The following is a 13,841-nucleotide window of genomic DNA, read 5'->3' as shown; positions in this document are numbered from 1 at the left end:
TCTTTGCTGACTGAATGTGCCTTGTGTACCACCGTCTTTGCCGGAACTCTTCTCCCCTCCATCTGACTTGTCTCCTCTTTGAATAGTATCTATTGTTCAAGGCCCAACTCAGGTCTTCCTTCTTGAGGTAGCTGTCCTGGTCACTGAACATCCATGTTCTCCTTCCTCTGTTCTCAGTAGGAGCTCAGCAAGTGTTTGCAGAAATTAATTATAGGTCCATTGAACATCAATAGCATTTTTGGGGCCATTCACTCACTGATACAAAATTATGTACGTATGTACGTATGGCACCACATCATGTGTGCTCCGTCGCCCAGTCATGTCTGCCTGTTTGTAACCCCGTGGGTTGTAGCATGCCAGTCCCTTCTCTCCATGGAATTTTCCAGTCAAGAATACTGGAGTGGGTTGCCATTTTCTTCTCCAGAGGATCTTCCCAACCCAGGGATCGTAGCCGGGCTCCTGCATTGATAGGTGGATTCTTTCCCACTGAGCCACCTGGGAAGCTCAGTGGTGCTACTTAACTTTCTATATGTACATTTCTTGAGTTCCTATTTGAAGTAAAGTGAAAGCTTCTTAAAGGCCTGAACCGGGTCTTCAAGACTTCTTTTGTATGCCATATACTGTTCCCCAGGCAAAGGCACTGTATACTTAAACTGACATACAGTTTAACTGACTCTGATGCTGGGAAAGATTAAAGGCAGGAGAAGAAGGGGGCAACAGAGGATGAGCTGGTTGGATGGCATCACCGACTCAATGAATGTGAGTTTGAGCAAACTCCAGGAGATGGTGAAGAACAGGGAAGCCTGGCGTGCTGCAGTCCATGGGACTGCAAAGAGTCAGACACAACTTAGTGACTAAACAACAACAAACACTTAAACAATATGGAATAAAATCACCTAGTCAACACGTTTAGATAATATAGCCAGTTCGGCAGGCCAAAAGAACAGTCACGACTTAAGATATCTGGCCTCTAAGTCTTAGCCTTACTAATGCATTAATTTAGAGCTGATGAAAATAAACTGAAAATGCAAGAAATTCAGATGCCCTCAAAAGGATAAATGCAAAGGAAAATACCTGGACACATCAGAGACAAACTGCTGCAAATCAAAGATAAAACCCTGAAGGCAGCTACAGAAAACTATACAAGCCAGAAGACAATTGAATGACACGAAAGTGCTGAATGGAAAGAAAAAAAAGTTAATGAATCTAGATTTATATATCCAGAAAAACTGTAATTCAAAACAAAAGGTAAAATAAACACTGTTCAGACAAACAAGAGTAAAGAAAATTCACTGCTCTCAGACTTGTGTTATAAGAAATGTTAAAGGAAATTATTCAGAAAGGAGTATGATACCAGATAGAAATTTAGATCTACATTAAACAAATGAAAAACACCAGGATGTAGATAAATATAAAAGTTTTAAAAACCTTTTTAGAAGTGTTTAGAAGGAAATGGCAACCCACTTCAGTGTCCTTGCCTGGAGAATCCCAGGGACGGGGGAGCCTGGTGGGCTGCCATCTCTGTGGTCGCAAAGAGTCGGACACAACTGAAGCGACTTAGCAGCAGCAGCAGCAGAAGATAACTAACAGTCAGGGGTCGGCAAGCTACAATATGAAGGTAAATATAGTTTTATTGAAACATAACCACATCCATTCATTTATGTGTAGTGTCAAGAGCTACGACCCCTGGTCTAAAGCACCAAAGTAAAGAACAATTTAAAAAACCCAATATATTATAAAGTTTATCATGTAAAGTATGTAATGTAAAAGCTTATAATGTAAAAGTATGAAAATAGCCCAAAATATAGGAGATATTTGAAGGTAATCTGTGATAAGGACATGTATCATAAACATAAAAAAATTTTAAAGAGGTAATATTAACAAGTCAATAGGGAGATTACAATGGAATACTAAAAATATTTAAAACTGAAAGCTAATCAAGTGCCCATCATTCAGAAAAATGGATAAATGTAGGTATATTCACACAACGGAATACTAAACAATAATGAGAATGATTTATGCCTGTATACAAGACAATGGAAGAACCTCACAAATGTAATTGTGAGCAAAAGAAGCCAGACAAAAAAGAGTATATACTGTTCACTTTATTTATAGAAAGCACAAAGGCAGACAAAATAACAATCTATAATGTTAGATGTGGTTACCCTTGGCAGTGGGGTGGGGTTAGAGGGCTAGTGACTAGAAAGAACTCTCTGGAGGACCTCCAGTGAATTAGTAACCTTCTGTTTTTTTAATTTAGTTGTTGGTTACACATGCTTGCTTTATGAAAATTTATTGAGTGATACATTTATGATATATGCAATTTTCTGTATGGATATTAAATATCTGTAAAAATTATAAATATACATATATTAACTTTTACTGATACTTATATAAATATATATGATATGCTGCTGCTGCTAAGTCACTTCAGTCATGTCCGACTCTGTGTGACCCCATAGACGGCAGCCCACCAGGCTCTCCGTCCCTGGGATTGATATATACTTAAACTAAAACCCTGATAAAAGAATATGACAACACACACCAAAAGAGGGATTTTGAAAAAAAGCTGATGTTCTATAAACTTTAAAAAGTCACAGTAATTTTGAAATAAATATATAAGTAAACAGTAAATTAAAATAGCAGAAGAATGAATTCATTATCTGGGAGAAAGATTAAAGGAAATTCTCTAAGAAGCAGCACTGAGATAAAGAGCTAGAAAATATGAAAGAGTAATTAGATACAGAATAAAATGAAAAGACATAAATCTAACAGGACTGCTAGATGCAACAGATGTGATATTCAAAGAGATAAAGGATGAGAACTTTCCAAAATTGATGAACAGCATGAAAGTTCAGGCTCAAAAAGAATGTGCTCTGAACAGAATAAACACAAATCATCTATATTCAGAAGGCTATGGTAGTGCTGCAAAAATTCTTAAAGATAGACTAGCTGTCTCCTTTGTTTTAAAGTCTTTTGGACTCTGTGGGAGAGGGAGCGGGGGAATGATTTGGGAGAATGGCATTGAAACACGTATAATACCATAAAAGAAACGAATCGCCAGTCCAGGTCTGATGCAGGATACAGGATGATTGGGGCTGGTGCACTGGGATGACCTAGAGGGATGGTACGGGCAGGGAGGTGGGAGGAGGGGTTCAGAATGGGGAGCACGTGTACAGCCGTGGCGGATTCATGTTGATGTATGGCAAAAACAATACAATATTGTAAAGTAATTAGCCTCCAATTAAAATAAATAAATTTAAATTAAAAAAAAAAAGAATATTGAGGCCTAAAAAGATTAAGTGATTTGCCTCAATCAAAAAGCTAATAGTAGAGATGGAAATAATCTTAATATGTTACAGTTTAAGGCTTACTTACAGATAAGAGGAGCAAAATAGTCATTTCTGACTTCAACTTTCCTACTGGTATCATCATTTATAATAGCAATATGAGACATTACTGTTCACAGAGAGAATTTAACTCAAGTTGAAACTATGAAGATATTATGGATTCAAGTGCATGCACCAAGTGTTTAACAAGGGATACACAGTAAGTGATTAGGCCAGGCTACTGCTGCCCACATATACCTTAAAGAAATAGTTTCAAGATAAATTTCCTATTTCAATTTAACTACAAGACCATTAAAATCATTTCAACCCAAAAAACCTACATTTTTCATATTCCCCTATTTAAATGTTTCAACATTTTAGAGTGCTTTTGAATTACAATTTTTCTGTTATATGCATCAACATATAAGGTAAATTATTTTCTTCCTTTGAAACAGAACTAATTAAACCTCTAAATGCCCACTATAAGTCTGATACAAATTTCAAACTGGTCTGAAAGATAGAAAATGTACTAAAGACCTGTTATAAAGCATTCTTTTCTTACGTAGTACAATGAGTAATTTCTGATGGTGGATCTGGAATAGGTATTAATTCAAGTATTAAAGAAGAAAAGATCTAGTTAGGATAGGAAAGTGTTAAGTTTAATTCTTATTCAAATTTTATAATTTTGAATAATTAGAGAAAAAATTATATTATTTTAATGATCATGGGTCTTAAATCTATAATAAAATAATTCTATGGCCAAGTCTGCTGACTTTTCAGACAATATTTTCCAGAAATATAAAAAAATTAAATGTCGAAATGATCTGTATATTCCAGGTAGAAGCATTTTCAGAAATTTCTAACACATGTTTTCTTACAAATAAGACAACTTTATTATGACATGAAATACATAGGCACAGGTATTTAATATTTTGACTAAAGTGAAAAAAACGAAGCAATCGGTACATAAATACCAGACTCAGGAGAAAACTAATTTGTTTTATGGGCGAGTCAAACTTTTTAGAGCATCTTGATCAGTTACAGCTGCTTATGAAAGTTAATAATGTTTTTAATTTTCAATAAATTTTAACTATTCATACTCATAAATCTGGCAACTATAAAGGAATTCTTAAAATCAGTTAGCAAATTTAGTCAGTAAAAATGAAAAATGAAACTAAAATAAAAAAAGACAACAGACCATGAAAATACTTCTACCAAGTATTTACTGCACAAATAACTCACACAAATGTATAAAGAAACCATTAAGACATTTATTTATACAAGTGACAAAGTATATGAAAAAGTCACACAGAGGTAAACTGGCAATTTTGAACTCTTTTAACTTACTAAATTAGCAACAATAACATATAAAACCCCCACTCAAAGCTGTAAACTTCTGGTGAACTGATATACTCAAATGGTAACACTGTAAAATGTTACAACTCCCTGGGAAAGCAATAAGGCAAACTTACTAAGAACCATAAAACTGTTTATATTACTTCATTTAATAATTCCACTTCCAGGAACTTATCCTAATAAAACTGAAAATAAACTTAAGAATTTAGCAATAGGGAAATGGTTTAAATAAAGTAAAAAGATTAAATAATCATTATCAAAACTAAATACAAATAGTCAAATAATATGAAATAAAAAATAGTTAAAAAAAGAGTAATACAAAATGAAAGTTCTGAAGTCACTTCAGCGAGGTGGTGACGATTACGGGTAATTTTTCCATTTGGCAAAATTTTCTTCAGTGTTTTCAGTAAAAGAAAAAGATCGATTACCATTTCAGAAAGTCACTTGTCTTTTCAAAACATTTATGCTCTTTACCATTAGCAAACTATGCATGCCAAAATTTAAGTTGAGAAACAGCCAAGATGCCCCAGGTGCTTGCTATTCCGTACCAGGCGATGTACGAAGGCGTACTGTGACTTGTCCCTTTCCAACAGGAAGAGGCAACCACCGCCACCTTTGGTTACGCAAACTGCAGGGCACTGGACACAAGCAAAGCTGTAAAAGTCTCAGCTTACAACTTTGTATGTCTGAAGTTTTATTTAAGGCATTATGATAACTAGCTCTTTTCCTTATCATTTTCTGTGTCATTTAAGAAAGTTCCGTTTTTAAAATGTTGACAATACGCTGAAAGTGCTCTACTGAAGCATGTAACTTTTTAGACTGAGTTTATATGAGGTTCACCACAAATACGACCATTTTTCTTTAACATATTTAAAATTTCGAGGTTAGAGGTTACAAAACAACTACCTTTGCAAGAAAGACAATCCATAAAAATCTAAAAATTCTTATTTGATGAAAATTTAACAACTCTTCCCTTTGAAACTATATTTATTTGAATAAATGCAGTGGGATTTGAACAGACTGGCTGCATTATATACTGCTTTCCCATAACAAAAATATGAAGCACTCATTATACATGAAATTTATTCTTTTGGAATGTGACTGTTTTCAAAACTATGGTGAAGAGGGACAGGGACCTGTCAGTAGGCCACTTGAATGAAAATGTTTGAGAACAACTGTTTTTCAACATTTAAAGAGAAGGGATTAACTGCAAATACACGGCAAACCTCAGCATTTGTAAACATCATTTGAAAAAGCAAACTGAAAAAATACCAGGGGCTTGATACCCTAGAAAAAGGTATAAATAAATACTAAAAAATAAAGAAAAGAAGTTTTTAATTGAAGACACATTCTTTAGCTTAATTTTTTAAAATTAGGTTATTTAGTATATTGGCACAGGGTGGTCAACTGTATTGATTACCAGGAAAACATCTCATAGCTGCCAAAACATAAGCCATAGGAGCTGTCCTATGCTAATGGTGGAGTAGAGGTGAATTTAATTAAACATTTAGTCTTCTCTTTACCTTCCATTAGTGGTAGCAGCAATAATTTGGTTCATTTAGAAATATTTGTTATAAAAGTTTATTAGTTTCCAAGATCTAAACAAACACAGCTATTACCAAGATAAGTATAACATTATTAAAGAAATGTTCTTAATAATCATAAACTCTATAAAACATAAGAGTTAAATAATGGCTTTTTCAAACATAGTTAAGGAGTTTCAATAACCAGAGCCACCAGGAAGCCAAAATAAAGTCAAAGAAACAAATACACATTCACTTCATGACACCAAAGAAACATGTAGCTCATTGTTTTTCCCCTCTGATTAGAAAATATGGTCAACTTTTTCATAGGAGAAGACTTTTAAGAGAGATCAAAATCAGAAAGTTGCTTTTCCTGAATCTGATCTAATAGCATGACAATATTCTATAGAACAAGAAATGAACAACTGCAGGGCTATTTATAATGTACAGCAGATAAATTGTGCACCATAGAAACCATAAATGATGGACATTTTTCTTCATGCAAAAAAATAAAAAAAAACCCATAGGTATCATTTGTCTTTTGCACGAAGCCTGTCATTCTGCACACAGGATTCAAATGTCAATGAGGAAATGATAACAATCCCAAGCCAGTCTTAAAGTGTCTTAATTACATCGTCTTCTCCCTTTGTCTCATTCAGAGTTATACACTCACAGCTCAAAACTTGCTCATTAGACTCCTCAGGTTTTGATTTTTTAAGTGCCAGCTCTGCTGGGAGAAGAGATGAGCACCGCTGGAGAGACTGTGCAATGTCATCAATCGTCCATTTGTCTTCAGGCAGGGCATGCTCCTCCAGGGTGAATGGTCCCTGTTTGGTTCGCGTCAGCTCTAGCACATTGGCACAGGAAGAGAGTTCTGTGGCAACAAAAGGGGAAAAGAAAATGCATGATAAATGATTTAGTATTTCATAGTCTATCATTTTTCAAATGTCTGAGGGACTCAATTCAAACCATTCAAAACTACCCTAAATGTAAAGTTGTAATCATCCAAAATAATAACCAGAAGCCTTGAGATTATGAAATGATTAAGTAGCCAAATAATATTTAATAGCTCATCTAATAAACTGGTTTAAAGTCTAGAAGGAACGGGCATTCACTTTTCTTACTTAACCCATGAAGCAACCTCCTGAGGTAATATTACTCTCACTTTGCAGATGAGGTAACGAGGCCTGTCCCGTGTCACCACAGCCAGCCAATGGCAGGGCCAGATCTCCAACTTCCCGGTTGTTAGGAAGACGATGGCTTCTAGGTTGCTTTAAAAAATTTGACGTGTAGCAATGAAAACAATTTTTTTTTAAAGGAGTAATCTTTTCTTTTTGTCCCTACTTTTGAGTTAAAACATTTTATGCTTGAAAAAAAATGTTGGCCTTAGATTCACTATTCACATCTTCATTTTCTGTTCCTCTTTTTCTCCTCTCTCCCATTACAAGCATTTCACTGCAGCTGTGGATGCTGCTAACTGTCTGCCATAAACCTAGAATGCTTTTAAGGCTGAAAGCACAGCCTTCAGTACTGGCACAGTACTGGCACAGTTTCTAAGGCCAGTACTCAGAGACATGAAAAACGGAAAATTCCTTCTTCCCATCAAAAAGGAATATTACTCTCTAAATGGTAATTCATAATTCATCTTTATGCTTACCTTTGCCAATGTCACTGACCAAGCTTCTGATATAAAAACCTCCTCCACATTCGACATCTGGAATGTTAATAGTGACATGGTGAATTGCTAAGCTCCTATGAAATCCACTTTACATAGAAATGATGCCCCTAAACAAATGTAAAAATGCACTATGCAAACAATCGAGTGATAAAATATTTATGTGCCATAACATAAATTATTCATCTAGTAGCATATGTGTGAGACTGAAAAGTCAGAGTGTAGAGAAAGCAAATAGCAGAAACTCATGAGCATGTTTTAAATTACATGGCAAGTCATACCACTTTAATACTTCAGCCTCGTTCATTTAATAGGTTTTAAATAGTTAGAAATCTCAGCTTTGCTATCATGAGCTACAGACTTAAAAAATTTTTTTTCAGATTTGCACATCTTGTTCATTTAATAGGTTTCAAATGGTTAGACATCTCAGCCTTGCTATCATAAGCTGTAGATTTTTAAAATATTTCCAGATTTACATACTTGAAAAATACAACAAACAAACAAAAATTCCCTTTTCAGTGGCAGGAATTATGTTTGGGGTAATATATTACAGAGAGAACTCAGCATATTTAAATGTTCTTTTGGAAATATTCCTGAAAAAAATCATGAAATAACTTACAATTACACAATGTACCAGAACTGACTGCATGTCTAAACAGCTTCTTAGCTTAGCCTAATACAAGTTTATTGGTTAAGAGCAAGGCTCTGGATTATTTTTATTCATCCACAAGACATCCTGAAAAGAACTGTATTTCCACACGAAAAGACCACATTCCACCTGTTTCTAGCTTAGCATACACTAAAGTTATTTGAGGGAATTAATCAAAACTCCCCACCTAAGTATTTTAATTTCTTTTTTCCCCATCAGCTCAAGGTTGGGAGCCACTGCTGAGATTAAAGAAAAAATAAAGAGCACTAGGACCAAATGGAGGTGTGCTATCAAAGGTGACTCTTTGATGAAAGAGTCAAATGTGGCCTACTAGAAACTCCAATGAACAAATGCGACTGGAAAAACTTGAGGGTTTTTTTTTACTTTCATAGATAATATCTGCTTTGCCAACACAGCTGCTGCTTTTTCATGGAACATAGTAAAACACTTTTTAGCATATTTGTTTCATTGTTTGTCTAATGTTTTAGAATCAGGAAACTTAAGGAGTGACTTCCTAAAAAAACTGTACAAAACCCACAATCTACAGGAACTTACACTAAATAATAATCTCAAAAGGAGAAAAAAAGAGCAACAAAGTTTAGAAAAAAAGATTTGGGAAATTATTTCTAAAAGTCAACCTATTCAGAATGCACCATGAAATTAAGAGCAGGGTCAATTTCAGGGAGACTGAAGATTAAGAAGAACTACAGCTTTTGATTTTTCACAACTCTTACACATTCAGGGCTTTAGCTAGGAGATCATAAAATTTTCAAACAATAGAAAAAGCCTTTGTGGGTTATAAATTTATTTCAAATATGGATTATAGATAAATTCAAATTGTTCATTTGAATTAAACTTTACCATATGTCCAAGAATACATTTCTGCATTACCCATTATTCCTATATTTTCATGATCTTTAGCAGTAATTTGTTGGTGACAAAGAGAAAGAAAAATCACTCAACTTGTAGAATTTCTTGTTCAAAAACTGAAAAAGCATTGTTTTAAAAGGACAAATAAATATTAATAAAAAAACTGAGTATAGACTATCAGGTACTAGCCAAAATGGGAAACAAGTATTAATAAGACAATAAAATAGAAAATACAAAATTTTGAAAATATGTATTCCTTACCTACTCTTCTCTATAGAGATCCAAAGTATGTTACTTACAATTTTATAGCAAGATAATATAAGAAACTCAGATGATTTAGGACAACTCTGAACCCCTATATAGCCATCAGATCAGATCAGATCAGATCAGTCACTCAGTCGTGTCCAACTCTTTGTGACCCCATGAATCGCAGCACGCCAGGCCTCCCTGTCCATCACCAACTCCCGGAGTTCACTCAGACTCATGTCCATCGAGTCAGTGATGCCATCTAGCCATCTCATCCTCTGTCGTCCCCTTCTCCTCTTGCCCCCAATCCCTCCCAGCATCAGGGTCTTTTCCAATGAGTCAACTCTTCACATGAGGTGGCCAAAGTACTGGAGTTTCAGCTTTAGCATCATTCCTTCCAAAGAAATCCCAGGGCTGATCTCCTTCAGAATGGACTGGTTGGATCTCCTTGCAGTCCAAGGGACTCTCAAGAGTCTTCTTCAACACCACAGTTCAAAAGCATCAATTCTTCGGCGCTCAGCCTTCTTCACAGTCCAACTCTCACATCCATACATGACCACAGGAATAAACATAGCCTTGATTAGACGAACCTTTGTTGGCAAAGTAATGTCTCTGCTTTTGAATATGCTATCTAGGTTGGTCATAACTTTCCTTCCAAGGAGTAAGCATCTTTTAATTTCATGGCTGCAGTCACCATCTGTAGTGATTTTGGAGCCCAGAAAAATAAAGTCTGACACTGTTTCCACTGTTTCCCCATCTATTTGCCATGAAGTGATGGGACCGGATGCCATGATCTTCATTTTCTGAATGTTGAGCTTTAAGCCCACTTTTTCACTCTCCACTTTCACTTTCATCAAGAGGCTTTTTAGTTTTTCTTCACTTTCTGTCATAAGGGTGGTGTCATCTGCATATCTGAGGTTATTGATATTTCTCCCGGCAATCTTGATTCCAGCTTGTGTTTCTTCCAGTCCAGCGTTTCTCATGATGTACTCCGCATATAAGTTAAAAGGGTGACAATATACAGCCTTGACATACTCCTTTTCCTATTTGGAACCAGTCTGTTTTTCCATGTCCAGTTCTAACTGTTGCTTCCTGACTTGCATACAAATTTCTCAAGAGGCAGATCAGGTGGTCTGGTAGTCCCATCTCTTTTAGAATTTTCCATAGTTTATTGTGATCCACACAGTCAAAGGCTTTGGCATAGTCAATAGGTGTCAAAAAGTTATTAACAAATTCTAACCTTCTTTAAATTCAAATTTTTAAAAATTTCCAATATCCTCGGGATCCATTAAAATTACAGAAAAGTAGCCAACTATAAAATAAAGGCACAGTAAATACAAATGATTTCAGATTTCTCCATCTTACCTAGTGTGAAAAATGGTGGCTGGAATTTCTGAAGGGAGAGACTGTATACAGTAACTGGCCTGGCAGGCTTTGCTTCTACTACTTCACCTCTCTTCATCAAAGTTGAAAGTCTCTGGCCATCTTTCTTTAATGCAGAATAGCTTGCAAAGTAGAAGAGGGAGACAAAGAGAGAAGAAGGGAGCAAGAATGAAGAGAGATTGAGAAAGCGAGAGAGAATAATTCTAGATTACAGCATGGAAAGAAAAGATGATTAGCAGCCCTTTCAACTGAAAATCCTTCTAAGAATGAACTTTTTTTTCTTCTAATCTACTCCACACTGGTGTCAGGGATAGAGTTCCTAAATATCTTTGAGGCCAATACAGTTCACTCTGGCACTCAGTGAGCAATGATGTCAATATTCCTCTCTAACCATCTTCCTGGAGATGGTCTATTCACGTCTTCACTAGTCCTCATTCTGGGTAAAGGGTACGAGGCATCCAGTAACAATGATCTCAGCTATATTTCCTTGAAACAATGCATTTCCATTGTAACATTCATTTTCACATAAAAGTTACCAAAATGTTTCCAAAGAAAAAATAAGCAAATAATCTACTTAACAGCACTTAACTTTGTGTGATTAAGTGTGATTAGTCCACAAAAATCCTTGGAACAATCACAGGGAAGAAAATCCTAAGACAATTCTTAAATATACAAATGTTTACTATATCTTAACAATAATGATCCAAAATAATGTTTGTTCAGATCCTGCTACAATTTTTAAGTCTTCCCATTTGAGGCAAAATTATAAAGAAACATTTCCCCACAGATATTTCATGTTCTTAAAAAAAAACTAAGATTAAAAAAAAAAAAAATTCTAAAAGAATTTTTAGTAACATATCCTGACACATTCTATATGCCATTTTTTAAAAAAAGGAAGCAATTTGCTTGAAATTATAATGTGCACAAAAATATGGCTTAAGTGGTAAATCAATATACTTATACTTTTAATAAGTTATAATTCTCATCTGTTTCATTTGTTGCAGAGAATTGTGAAATATAAGATTCTGGGCCCAAAAAGAATGGTCCCAACACCTGACAGGAAGTGTCAACTGGACTCTAAAGCGTAACTCTGATGCCTGTACCAGATGGGACTGGTCTCTTTTCCTGCTATTCTGGGAAAAGCAACATGTCTTCTGCTCTCCATAACTGCCCTGATGACTACAGGTAGAATCAGAAAAACCAACAAACCCTGGAAGAGCACAGATGTTAGGCTGGGGCAATACCCAGGGACAAAGGAGACTACATCCTGTGTGTGTATGCGCTGTGCTCTGTCGTGTCTGACTCTTTGTGACCCCATGGTCTGGAGCCCACCAGGCTCCTCTTAAAGACATCAGAGGCTCTGTATCCTATCTGAATCAGGGTCACCTCACTTGATCAGTTGCTAGGTCTAAAACGTGCCTTGCCGTAAAGTAACAGGAAGCCCCTCTCCTTTTCCTTCATTAATGCGATGTTAGCCACTGGAAAATAAAATTAAACATTTATTCAAATTCAACAATTGAACTTACAGGGGAGGTACTTGCATTATATTCCCAGTGAATTTCTGTAGAATGCTTTCAATATCTTCTTGTGTTATTTTATCTGCCAAAAATGAACCCAGAAAAGTGACACTAAAACAATCATAGAAGTACATATGCTATTTTCACAGTACTGACAACTCTGAAAATTAAAAAAAAATTTTTTTCAACAAAGCACTTATTACAGTATACATTTTGTAGGTCATATTCTACCTTGTTGAGATGGATAAAATACACAATAATGAGATAAAAGGGGGAAAGTCTTATACTGTCCAATATTGAGACTAAATTCAACTTCCTATGTTTCATTTTTTTTTCCATTAAAAAGAATCCAATCATTTTATGTGCATTTACTACATACTCACTAGGGCCTTCAACAGACCTTAGAAAAATGCTGCATTAGCTACAGAAATGGTCCTGAAGTGATCAAAAATAATGTGATGACAAAGTAAGTAGAAAAATACCCACAAAGTTATATCTAAGGTTCTCCAGAGTTCAGATATTATAAATAACTAAACAAGTTATTGAAAGCTATCAAATACCAATCACATTTAAAATTTTACCTGATAGATTTCAAAACTGCTGTATGATTGGCATAGTATGAATTTTCTACACTCACATGTTAACTCTGTCCCCAAATAAAGCTGTATTTATCTGTCTCCTTCCCTCCCTTCACTGCTCTTAGAACTTCAGTCAGGAGTCTGGTCTCAAAAATAAGCCAGTGTAAGAAAGGAAATACACTGGGTGGGTTCGGGTTTTGATGTTATGGAAAATCTGAATGAACTTTTTGGCCATCCCAATACATAACAAAGATTTTATCTGTCTTAAGTCATGTTTCCAGCTTTTGTTTGATACTCTTTCAAACAAAATGATGCACTATTAAAATACGGTTCTATAATTTTAACAACTGGAAACTAACAACTGAAATTCAACATTTGGGGTTTTCACATATAACTATACAAATTTCATATTCAGTAAAAAAACTAGGTTACAGAAATATTCTATAACTTCTATAAATTATAGTCAATGGAAAGAAATTAGTCTTCTATTTTCACTCTGTAGGAAATTTACTTGAACTTTTTATCCTGATATATACGTGTTGCATTTGATCTTCTTATTTGAACAATATTAAACAAAAACTAATTATTGTGTTTTGAATTAACTGTACTAACACCAGAATAAAAATTAAAAGACAGCAAGGAACACTGTCCAGATTTTAATATCAGTGCAGCAAGACAGCTTTAATCTCTGTGTGACCTTGATCCTTATGAGCTA

At 35.0% G+C, this 13,841-nt stretch overlaps 1 protein-coding gene across 1 annotated transcript in view; it reads right to left on the bottom strand.

Annotated features, from left to right (window-relative positions):
• Positions 1 to 4,535: 4,535 nt before the first annotated feature.
• TRUB1 (TruB pseudouridine synthase family member 1) overlaps positions 4,536 to 13,841 on the bottom strand; it is a 32,893-nt gene continuing 23,587 nt past the window's right edge. The window contains exons 5-8 of the mRNA XM_003587896.6: positions 12,558 to 12,630; positions 11,014 to 11,153; positions 7,866 to 7,922; positions 4,536 to 7,082 (exon numbers count right to left, since the gene is read on the bottom strand). Coding sequence (XP_003587944.1) covers positions 6,823 to 7,082; positions 7,866 to 7,922; positions 11,014 to 11,153; positions 12,558 to 12,630 — 530 coding nt within the window. The 3' untranslated portion in view covers positions 4,536 to 6,822. The remainder of the gene's footprint in view (positions 7,083 to 7,865; positions 7,923 to 11,013; positions 11,154 to 12,557; positions 12,631 to 13,841) is intronic.

Source organism: Bos taurus, chromosome 26 (genome assembly GCF_002263795.3).
Source record: "Bos taurus isolate L1 Dominette 01449 registration number 42190680 breed Hereford chromosome 26, ARS-UCD2.0, whole genome shotgun sequence".
Taxonomy (NCBI): Eukaryota; Metazoa; Chordata; class Mammalia; order Artiodactyla; family Bovidae; genus Bos; species Bos taurus.
The sequence above is the reverse complement of the archived record's forward strand: the minus strand, read 5'-3'. Positions and strand labels throughout refer to the sequence as shown.